Source organism: Empidonax traillii, unplaced genomic scaffold (genome assembly GCF_003031625.1).
Source record: "Empidonax traillii isolate 1590-97213 ecotype Southwest subspecies unplaced genomic scaffold, ASM303162v1 scaffold69:size3087049, whole genome shotgun sequence".
Lineage (NCBI taxonomy): Eukaryota > Metazoa > Chordata > Aves > Passeriformes > Tyrannidae > Empidonax > Empidonax traillii.
This window is the reverse complement of record NW_020955262.1, coordinates 986,056-998,472: the sequence shown is the minus strand read 5'-3', so window position 1 is coordinate 998,472 and position 12,417 is coordinate 986,056. Positions and strand designations below refer to the sequence as shown.

At 40.5% G+C, this 12,417-nt stretch overlaps 1 protein-coding gene across 1 annotated transcript in view; it reads right to left on the bottom strand.

Moving 5' to 3' along the window:
• The window catches only part of PTPRC (protein tyrosine phosphatase, receptor type C), a 59,153-nt gene extending 50,928 nt beyond the window's left edge, over positions 1-8,225 (bottom strand). Inside the window, exons 1-2 of the mRNA XM_027880406.1 lie at positions 8,137-8,225; positions 7,934-8,051 (exon numbers count right to left, since the gene is read on the bottom strand). Of these exons, the coding sequence (XP_027736207.1) occupies positions 7,934-8,000 (67 nt within the window). The 5' untranslated portion in view covers positions 8,001-8,051; positions 8,137-8,225. The remainder of the gene's footprint in view (positions 1-7,933; positions 8,052-8,136) is intronic.
• Positions 8,226-12,417: the final 4,192 nt, after the last annotated feature.

The window sequence follows — 12,417 nt, the reverse complement described above, 5'->3', positions numbered from 1 at the left end:
AAGCCTATAGAAACAGTTCAGGGCCTAATACTACCTTAAATATTCCATTCACATATTCTGCAATGTATATGGTTACCTGGAAAGACATTACTAGCCCTGTATTTTTAATACCACCTGAGCTGTAGTTCTTTATTACACTATATTTCCCTGAGTGTAAAATCTTTCAACTCATATGGGACATATATGCTTCATTTAGTGAACTACTATTTCCTTATATATTGTACAGATAGCTTCATTGTATGGCTGCATTTTTCTATTAGACAGCTACCTTGATTATTTCTCTTACTGTCAGGAAAAGAATCTATTTCAAATGGCAATTAAAAATATTGCTGCATGGAGTCCACATTTTTGCAACAACAAAAAAGTCATTCATGCACTACAGAAGGTACCTCCAGACTCTGTGCAAGGCAGTGGAATTATGAATGAAGAACAGATAGATTGTAAGAGAAGTCTTTGAAACTAAAGAATAGAAACCTAAGCAAGCAGGCTTCCCTGACACTGAGGGAATAACTGGAAGAATAGTACTGCAAAGTAGTGGTATAAAAGAAAAGAAGTGGATCCTGTTAGCTATACAACACTATGGATAATATAAGCTAGAACTGAAGTGCTCACAGCTAGTTTCTGAAATCCTGGCATTGAAGGCCCCAAACTGCTTTACTTGAAAGGGAAAAAAGCCTGGAAATAGATAAAATGCTGTAAGAGTTACTGAAACACCAGTGAAAAAGATCTGTTTGCAAGTGTATGGATAGCCTGGAAATACATCAGGACACACAGTCTGAAAGAACAGTCAAGTTGCAGGGAAATAAACAGCTTTCATAACTGTATCTGTTGTTTTAATCTTGATATTTACAGGAGGAAGTCAGAGTTTTGCCACTCTTCAGACTTTTTATCATTTTTTTGCACACAAGTGCCTCAGGGCCTAAACTGAACTTTGAAGAAAGCCAACTAGTTCCTCCAAAACATATTGGATGCACTTCATAAGTTTGTCTGAAAGAAAAAACTGCACGATTTCTACTCATATGTGACTAAAGATAAATCAACATGAGCAACAGACATCCCTGCATGATGCAGAAAGCAGCAGAGCTCAGGGGCAATGGCTCTTTCCCAGGCAGGACTGGCAGTCACAGCCCAAGCAGCCCCCTCAAAAGGTCTGTGTTCCGAGCAGGGCACAATTAACACAGTGCAGCTCCACGTAAGCCATTACACTCCTGTGACACACATGCTCTTGCCAGGGTTTCAAAGGAACTCCCAGCCACAAAGAGCTGAACTCCCGCTAGCCAGCCTGGCCCAGCACATCACACATCACGCCTTCCTGCAGCGCCTCTCGGTACTTGGCTGGCTCGGGGTTCAGCTCTGCAGCCACCCCCATGCTGTGCTCTCACGCACTTGCTCTCACCCCCAGCACTGACAGCACAGTGGCAACAGCACCCAAAGGAAGGGCAGCGACAGTGGCAAAGCTCAGGGCAGGTCTGCACTGCACGGGACAAGGCAGAGACACTCGAGCCAACTAAAGGAAGTGGTTGGCTGAGCACGAAGAGAAGTCAAGCCATGACAGCAGAGAATTCATTGTGGGTTAATTCGTTCTGCCTTCCTGGTGGGCCAGATGTATGATTATGAATATTAACTCTTAAAACTAGATCAAGAATGTAAACAGAGGACAGAACATTTTCATGGCCTGCTGTTCTCCTTTACTTGCTCCCGGCATGGTAGAGTGTACACACCACAAGGCAGCTGCACAGCAAAAGAAAACAGAATAATTTTTAGGCACTATATATGATGCATTCACAATTTCACTGTGGAAACTGCCACTTGTTTAATGCATACACACACTTTCAAGGCTGGCAGGCAATTCTGCAGATAGGTCAGGGGAGTCAGAAAAACAGAGCTTGATTCCTGATAGTAGATATACTTTGAAAAGTCATTTCATCCTGTTTCCTCCCCACACTTCTTCTGTCTTATCTCATTATGTAGTGTTTCTAATACTCTTGCTGTTGATTTGTTCTTCAGAACCTAAACATATAAACATAAGTTCACCATATTGAAACTAAAGGAAGTGGTTCCAAATCCCATGCCACCAAGAGCTGGATTTTCTTTGGAACTGGTCTCTGCATGGCAGTTTTTTATTGGTAAAAGATTCTTAGTATATGAATATAAAGATGTGAGTGAACACAAAATGACTAGAAAACATCTTTTCCATACTACATAAGAAAGACCCAAGGTCTCTTGCCCTGTCTGCACCAACAGATATACCTACACCACATCAACAACCCAGCCATCTGCTTGGTGTGTTTGTGCAGGTCTAGGCAAATGGATAAAGAAAATCAGATGTGTAGTCCAGAAACCATGTAGCTCAGCTAGAGTGCTGCTGAGCTCTGATGAACTTGTGTCCTGCCCATAGCTTAGGTATGACACCATAGTGAAACTAAACAGCTTCCAGTTTAGAAGTTGCTTGTGTCTGGCCAGCCCAGGAAGTGAGAGAAACTGCTGCCATCTGTGCATGCACAAACTCTGTCACAGCTGATTGTGAGTAAAGTTTTCAAACAGTGCAAGATGTATAAAGTGGCAATTTGTTGCAAATGATTAAGAGGTCCCTGAGTGCAGGACTCTGGGGTATGTGTTTCACAAACCCCTAAATGCACCACTACAACAAAAAACAGTCCTAAACAGAACCTTCAGTGGGGTATCTGTAAGATGGCAATATAAGAGATAGTGCTCTAAAGTTTCCACTTCATTTCCTTCTATCTTAATATACATCCTCTTGCCAGAGCAATTCCCCTTATCCTTTATCCTGCACATAAAATGAGCCAGTATTACTAAGTTCCTCTTCTTAAAAATTACGTCTGCCAGAATCTTTCCAAGGGTACAGACAAATCCGTGAAAAAGATTTTCACAGAAAATCAAGGCCATAGGATGAGCTTTACTGATGTCCGTGCAAAGAAAACATAACACTTCCAACTGGAAACCTCCACAGCTGTTGGGCATGGAGACTGCATGACCAGATTTCATTTGTATGCTGGTTTTTGCTGTTGATTTTCTTCACAATATCAAGCATGGGGCTGTTTCGGATTTGCGATGAAAAACAGGGTTAATAATCCAGGGAAGTTTTCTGTATTGCTGAGCAGTGCTTACACATTCAAGGCCTTTTCTGCTTCTCATACTGCCCCACAAGCAAGGAGGCTGAGGGTGCACAACGATCTGGGAGAGGAAACAGGTGGGACAAGTTGGACCCCAACTGACCAAAGAGATATTCCATACCATATGACATCATACTCAGTATATAGAGCCGGGGAAAGAAAGAAAGAGGAAGTGGGGACATTTGGAGTCATGACTTTTGTGTTCCCAAGTAACCATTACACATGACAGAGCCCTGATTTCCTGGAGATGGCTGAACACCTGCCTGCCCAGGGGAAGCAGTGGATTAATTTCTTCATTTTCTTCCCCTATTAAGTGGTCTTTAACTCAACCCATTTATTTTCTCACTTTTACCCTTCTGATCCTCTCCCCCATCCCACTGGGGCAGGGGAGTGAGCAAGAGGCTGGATGGAGTTTAGTTGTCAGCTGGGGCCAAACCACAACAAGCCCTCTTTGGCCCCCAGTATGGCTCTCAAAGGGTTTGAGATAACCGCAGACTTGACTGGAATATGTTAGATGGAATTTATAGCCATTATTGCTGTTTGCCTGCTCTGGGCAGGCTCTTGTGCCTGCTCTGGGCAGGCTCTTGTGCTTGCCCTAAGCTCGACTGCCCTACGGTGTATGAGGGTCTGAGCTCATGAGTGGCTGCTTTTTGCTTTCGCTGCTTGTTGTTCTGCTGATCACCTCGCTCTGCTCTGCCTGGGAACATTTTGATATCAGCAATGGTGATGCACAGGGACTGGCAGATGGCTGGGGCATGGCTGCTGTTTGTGCTGGGCTGTACTGGTCATGATGGAACTCCAGTGTGAACTCGAGTTGAAGGGACTGCATCCTGTGGATGAGTCCATGTGGGAGCAGGACATCCTGAAGCTTCTCAGAGCCATGAATAAGTTCACATACTAGAGCAGGTACATCTCAAAGCATTCGTGGCTATAAGTGTGCCACCTCTGAAGGCACTGTGCCAAGGATATGCCCACGCTGCAGCAGATACCTTTAAGCACACTGTGCATGAGGTGACCCTGAGAGCACCTCAAACCATGTGGCCATGGATAAGCCCACAACAGAGCAGGAACACCCCGGAGGTACCACAGCCAGCGCTAAGACCATGTTGGGCACATTCACTTCTGAAGAGAGGGTGGCTGTGGGTAAGGCCACGCTGGAGCAGGTGTATCCCTGAAGGCACTGTGGCCCATGGATTGGGCCGTGGTGGAACAGGTGCCCCCGCAAAGCACCTGTGGCTGTGGATAAATCCACACAACAGCAGCTGTCACCCTCAAGAGACTGTGGATCATAGAAAAGACTACGCTTGGAGCAAGTACAACCCTAAGGGACTGTTTATGCATAAGCTGAAGCTGGACCAAGGGCAAGGGAGGAGTTCATTGTACTGTTAAACATGATAGAGAGTGGGGTAGAGATTGTAATAGAAATACACTTAAACTGTTGTAACCCATGATTTGAGTTGTATAATATAGGAATTATATAAATATATACATATCAAATATACGTAATATAACAGGAATCATCCAAATCAGTGGAATAGAAGCCTTAAAAGAAGCAGAGCAAGTGCAGCAGGGACCAGACCTGAACTGGCTTTGGCACAAAACAACCACGCTACAAACCACCTCTCCTGTCTTGAGTGACCACCACAACATGGAGCCAAAGTCATGGACTAAATGGACTCAATGGACATTTTATGTCCACATATTGTGGGCATTTTATGAACATCTTGCAGAGGTGGTCAATAGACTAAGTGAATAATATCTGTGTATTATATCAAAGGGTGGGAGGTCAGGTGGTTGTTAATGTGGTTGTATTGGATAAAGAATAAAGAAGAAATCTCTGTATTACCAACACTGTTTTGAGCACAAATCCAAAACAAAGTCCCATAGTAGCTACTATGATGAAAATTAATGGAATCCCAGACAAAAGCAGTACAGTCTTACTGCTGGAGCTTGGTACTTTCAACTTGGCAAATAAAAAAGTCACACCCAAAACCATCGAGCAATTATTTAGTTTCCTGACATAAAGGAAGTGGCTCAGGAGATGGGTGAAGGCTTTTGAAAGCTGTCATATCGCTAATACTTTTGTGGAGGAGGGTGGGAACCTGAAATAATGATCAAATGGAAAAAGTGCTTGTTCAGCAAGCATTGTTTTTTTTCTAAATGGAAACAAAGGTGTTTTCAAGCTTTTCTTGGTTTGGGTTGGGGGTTTTTGGTTTATTTTTTGTTGCTTTTGGATTTTTTCAGGGGAGAGGTTATTGGCATTGGTCAATTTTGGGGGTATTGGGATTTTTTAATTGAATTGGCTAAGGGTTTTTTTGGGGTTGGGTTTTTTTTTTGCATAAACAGGCATTGATGAATTTTATCAGGTATGCCAGGATAACTTTTTCAATTGGGAAGTCATCCTAGATACTATAAAGTGTTATATTCTCAAGCTTACACTGAAGATTTTAAGAACTACACATCTGGCAACTAAAGATTTTAGTAAAGCTAGCTACTCCATGTCGACAGAAAGACTAACAGTGGACAAAACACTGATTAATTTAATGGGATGTTTTAGCAATGCAAATGTTTACAAGGACAGATTGAACTCCAAGTTTGCTGTTTATTAACATATATACCATATATTGGTATGTATAGGTACATCCACAAATAGCACTACACATCTGTTTCTTACCAGGATAATCAGTTGGATACCTGGTTTTTATTTGAGGGATTTACACAGTGAAAAGCTCTTTGTGCAGGCTATAACTTCATTTATTTTGTTTGGTTTAATGTAGTTTGATGCTCTTAAAAGTGGCTTGGTGGTTACAAGAAATAAGATATGTTTTATAGGATGTCTAAGCTTGTGGAGGAAGTTGGACAACCTTAACATCTCTCCTGCCAAGTTTTCAAAAGCACTAGGTACAATAGGCCCTTGGAAAATAATTATAGTAATAACAAAAGAAGTCCTGATGCCTTCCAAAACACTTACAATCAAGTGCCTGAAAAGTGATTGCCATAAAACCAAAGCCTATACCAAAACCAAAGCCTATGTCACCTTTTCAAAACGCTGCTCCTCCATGAACAAACCCCTCCTGAGGAGAGTGCCCAGTGTCCCATAGTTGGAAGGCAAAGCAATCTGCACAGCAAAAAAGAAGTACAATTGTTCTGTCCCTCTGACAGGAGGAGCAATCTCTGTGCCAAACTGCATGGTAAAGGCAAGGTCTGTGACGTTGAGTACTTGATACTACTGCGGGAGACTTAATTGCCTTAATGTAGAAGAGAGGAGTTAAAACTTAGCATTTCTTTGAGGCTCTTCTGTTTAGTAAATGTAGAGAGGAACTGGCTTTAGTTAGACTACTGTGTGTAGACAGAGAAAATAACTATTACTTGAAATAAAATACTACTACCTGTCTATCCACCTTCCTGCCCTCTCTGTTAGCTGACATGTTGACTGACTGTGAAGGTGGTTGAGAGAGCAGACAGTAACCTGCCTTTTCTGGAGAAAAGGGAGCAGCAGGAAGTCTCAGAAAGACTTATAAAATGGAAAGTAGGACAGCAGACAAAAAAAAAAAAAAGACAGGAAAAGAAAGAGATTTTGTTCTTTTCCTCTGCAGTTCAGCATTCACCTGTTTTCTTATAATATCCAGCAGCTATCAACCAGATTTATTCAGTGCTGCCTCTCTTCAGAGGCTTTGAAGGACAAGAAAGCTAATGCTCAGGCTTCAAATGCTCTTCTTCGCTGGTTATCAACTAAAGGCAGATCATTTTGTTGCTTACATCAGTATAAACCTGGAGTTACTATAGTGACATGAGGATAGAGGTGTGCATAAATTCAATGTATATGAAAAGAGATTTCAGCCCTGCATATAACTTACTGCCATTTCAGAAAATATATTTCAAACCACTTTTTAGGGTCAACATTAACCTAGAGAAAAGCCTCTGTGTCTGCCATCAACCATCCCAAATTACATTACTAGCTAAACTGATGGAAGGTACATACAAGTAAGAATGCTGCATTTTCTTCGGAAGAAATTATTTTCTTAAACATAGATAAGTTTTTGTCTTTATATGAAGTATTACTTCAAGATTAATTGCTTTTCTTGCTACTAATATTATCTGTCTCATCTATCATGTTTTGCAAGATCATCTTCTTGGGCTCTATCTTTCCCTTCTAAAAGTAAAAAAAGCCAAGCAACAAATTCACCTACAGTGGGGTAATTAAACATTCTGAAGACTCTTTAAGGTGCAGTTTTTATAAAATAAATAAATTACATCTATTTTACAAAATGAGTAATTTACCAATTGTAGAGACTAATTTAGATTTTTTTTTTTTTAACTAACTCCACCGCACTAAAAAAAAAGAAAAAAAAAATTAAAAAAATCAAAATTTGAGGAACTATAAGCAGATTCTGAGATCAGGGAGTGGCTAACACTGATGGGAAGATTTTTTTTCTTGAAGGATTTAAGCACGGAAAACAAAGTACTGCATCATGAGATGAAGCCAAACAAAGACTGCAATGAACAGGTTCACATAAGAGATCTAAATGCATTCTTTTTCAAATATAGCTGCGAATTGGGGGGCTTTTTTTAAAATGGTTCGTGTAACTCTCACATACGACCATGCGGAAGACATTTTAGCCCAGCACATTATGCATCAACCTTCCTGATCTGGGTTCTGATACCATTGCATCCAACTGGATTCTAATTTTTGAAGCAAGATGGTATTTCTCCACTTTGCAAAGCTTTCCGTTGGTTTTACATCTACAGAGGATATTCAGGGTTCAGAACGAGAGAAAGAAATATCAGTTGCTACCTACCTTTGAGAAAAGCATCCTGCCTCAGAAGTGCAACGCCAAATGCTAAGAGTTTAAGCCACAAAAACATGGTTATTTCTGGAAATCAGGCGTATCCTTATGAAACAGCATGTGTCTCTCTCTGCAAAGCAAAATAAATGTTATCGGTCCGCAAAAGAATTTCTCCGCAAAACTTGAACCAGAAAGGAGAATAAGTAGGCACATACATTGCCCTGCCTGCTTATCTGTGAAGGAGTTGCTTCCTTCTCTTACCCCAAACTAACCACCCGCAAACTCGCTATGCAGTTTTGTGATGTCAGAGACAATTACTTCTTCAAAAAAAACCTTCTTTCAGTTTCCAGGAAGTCAAAAGGGTTTTTCTTAAGTTCCTGCAGTAATACTCAGCTTCCTTAATTCAAATTAAATAGACTGTTTTCAGCTATTTCTTCCTTTCTACAGGGGAGCTACACAAGACTTAACTTTTCAGAGGACTGGATTTAACGAAGGCATCCTTTGTCTTCATATTCACTTTTCTGTGTTATGGATGGTTCTAGAGATTTCTGTTGAGAGAAAGAGAAACCCAAACCATCAGGAAACAGAACATTTAAACCCACAACAAAAATAGATGCATCCTCAAGTGAAGTAACTGATAGTTAAATGAAATCCTTTAAAAGTGGGGTTGGACTAGATCATCTCCATAGGCCCTTCCCATCTTAACTATTTTTTGATTCTATGGGATATACTTCTGAATCTTTCTACAAGGATGACATTTTATATACAACAAATGCATAGAGATAGTCTATTTCTGTTTTCTGTAATGTTCAGTACCTAATTAGGCAGCTCACTGCAATTCTTTGCCATGATAGTGCCAGAGGATTGTTGTCCTTCTCATGGAGTTCATGCAAGGTACACCAAAGACATTTTCCCTCACTGGATGCACCAAGGTAGTTCTCAAAAAATAACAAATAACAAATAAGTTAATAAGTTGATAACAAATGTCCATTATATAGCAGATTACAAAAGGAATAAACATTAGAATTGCTTCTCTATTTGAAGGTTTCAAAAGTTTTAAAAGAAATAGCAGAACCCTGGCATGAGACAGATAAGCAGAGAGAATTCTTTTGTGCTGCCTCTTTGTAAGTCCTCCAGAGACTTCCTAAGTATCACACAGGAAAAAGTTGAACAAATTCAAATAATAATTCACAAATGACACTAGTGAAATGAACTCCTCATAAGATTAAACCCATCTTCTACAACTATGAGTCAAGTCTTACAACACAGGCCAAAATCTTAGCTTCCATTAAGCAGTACTTCTCTATACAAACTCTCTGCAATAATAATTATATTGCAAATATGTTCAGAACAAAACTGATATAATGATATCACTCTGACACTCCAGCGACTTTGATTTTGATAAACAATAATTTCATCATTCTGGAGTTGTCACAAATAAGTTTGGACTATAGCCATACATTGTCTGCAGCACTGACATCTTAGTCCCTTTCATCCTATCCAAAACCGGGATGAGAGCATGGCTGAACTGTGCTACCTGATGAAAGGACTGCATGACATCCTCTGGAGAGTTTCTCATAAAGGTTCTCAAAAAGAACCAGGCTCCATTCCCACCTGACCTTCCCCAGCAGTTTTACACAACCTCCACTCAGCTTTTCAAGCTATGTCCCCAAGACAAATTCCCGCACAGTGGACTGTGTGGTATTTCCATTTGAACATATGAAGTCTTTTTCCAAACATGAACTGCAGCCTTCTTCCCAAGGTTAAACACAAAATCCTCCTTTTGAGGGAATGGGAGAGGATTAATTTGTTCTACCTGCACATTAAACAATGGGTTATTAAAATAAATCCTTTCTCAGGACAGAGCTTTAATTTTTAATCAGTCAAATGATTATGTCAGTACATAACTATAGCAGTTACTTCCTCTGTGCTGGAAAGAATCAAAACCAGAAACATCAATTTGTATTAATAAGTATTTCTAAAATTTCATTAAAAATGTGCAGATCCTCAAGCTACCAATCTCTTCCGAAGTCTCTCTCTTTTGTAAGTTATGAAAAGAGCCAAAATAGGTCCCCAAAAAGAACCAACCAAATAAAAAAAACTGTGTAAGAAGCAAATCTTACTCTATTCTTACAACAGATTTCTGAAACAGATGATTTAAGGAGACAGAAAAATCAAATTATTTCATGGAAAGATGCAATAAAAGTTCACCTTGTTTTTTTATTTGTGTTCATTTACACATGATTCAGATGTCCTGGATAGGAATAATAATTGATGACTAAGAAGACAATGATAAAGGTATCATCAATGCTTATTCCAAGTTCTCTTTCTCTCCCACTTCTGAGTCAGTCCTAGGGCTATTCAGTCATCCCCCTGGGTAACCCAGAGTGGGGGGTCTGGTTCTCTCACTGCTAATGAGACCACAGCACTGGAGCAAGCAGCTGTGAACCTCAAAACACTGCACACACCCATCTTCCTGCACAGTCTCTCATACACATCAGAAAAAATGCTGTAGTTACTCAGTGACTGATCTTAGACAGTGCAAAAGCTCTGCCCAGAACCCAAACAATCTCAGAGCTTGCTGAGAGACACCAAGATCTCTAACAGCCTCCACAGTCACCATCAACTGGCTTTCTACCAGGAGGTGTTTCTGTAACTCTGTTTTGTGAATTGTGCTGAACAAAGGCATCAGATTACAGAGTGCACTGGGCATGGTTTGATCTTCAGGTACAACTACACAAAGCACTTCAGGTTTTTTGCTTCTGAAGGCATCCTTACTTAGTGATGGTCCTGCCTGGCTGTCTTCGCCCACTGTGTAGGTAACAGCAAAGCCAAGGAAAATTCAGCCATAAAACCCATCACTATTTACCCTACAGGCAGGGAGAGCATGAACTCCTCACCCATGTAACACAGTTTTGACACTTCCCTTTTCTACCCCACAAAGTCCTCCCCAGACCAGTCGCCATCTCTGCCTGGTACCACAGGGCCAGGAGGAAACAGACTGGAAAGATGAGAGGAAGGCAAGAGTAGCAATAACCAGGGTATGAGCAGCATTTTCATACAGCCACAATCCAAAAAAAATTTTGTCTCAGGTTGGATTATCACAGGTTGCCCCCAAAGATTGCCCCACTCTGTATCTGTCACCAGGTATCAAACAACAACCACACTTACCCCGCACACTAAGACCTACAGGCCCTGTGCCACCCAAAAGCATTCATTTCTGGTGCTCACTGTGTTCAGTGCATAGGAACTGTGACTGAAAGATGTCAGAGAAGCCCCACTCTCTTTGTTCTCTCTCCATATGACTTTGTGCACTTGAGTTTCACCCCGTGTTCATTTCCCTAAGAGCTTGACCTGATAACACTGGGGCATTCATCTTCCTCACACAACACAACTACCAAGTCCAGATTATCAGAGTCAATATGGTGTCACACTGGCATTCATCACAGAGGATTTTAACTGGGCTGCATTTGTTTGTTTGAGGGTCTACTGGGGAGAAGGGTGAGGGTTAATTTAGGCAATAGTGTTCTCCACTAGTACTTAAACCTAATACTGTTTTGTGTTCATGTGTTTACAAAATGTAGTATGAATTAGTTTTCTCAAGAAATGTGTTCTTGAGAACTCACGTGTGTTTTCTTTTTCTTCAGAGGTCTTGAAAGACTAAAGTAAAAAGCATTAAAAATTAAAAAAAATTAAATTATCTGCAGACTCCACACATCGATTCAAAGCATACATTACTTAAAGTTATGCAGACTTTCTTTGCTTTGTATAATTTCCTTTGCATTGAAGTCATCTCATATGGCTCAGCTCAGTTACACTGATATTCTGTATATCAGAATTAGGCAGTTGCACAGAAACTGAAGGCACACACCTTTGCACACACTAATAGACACGGGATAAATTTATCCCAAGGGCAACTCTGTTTAAATCAACGGGGGGTTACCTGCATAATGCATTTCATCCAGCAAAACTAATTTGACAGTGCTACTCTGAAAACATTGTTCTTGCTAGAGAACATATGTTATAATACTCTTAATTTTTCATTGAATATTTGCTAGGGATTCTATTTTGTACATACTATTTCAGGCTTGTTTGCAATTGCCAAGAACTATTTCCTGAAGAAAGAAAACATTTTTACTTAATATGTCATATTGGATCAAATTATTTTAAGGTCAAGAGTAAACAATACAGCTCTTTGTGCAAGCATACTGCTGTGCTGCTACCAACCCTCAGGCAACGATGATTTGACATCTTCACTTCATATGGTGCCTGCATGATCTGTGCTGTACCTGCTCAGGACAGAGAACGTATTCTGGTATCCCTCAGGCACTATTCACAATCTGGCCCAAAATGAGCAATAAGTCTGTGATAAGCTCTCAGAAGTGCCAGGCACCTACTTCTTGCTTACACACAGAATTGTTCCAGCATAACACTAGGCTCAGTCACTGTGATGTGACTGTTCTTGAATAGCTCCTTTTAACAGGTCCATTTAGAAT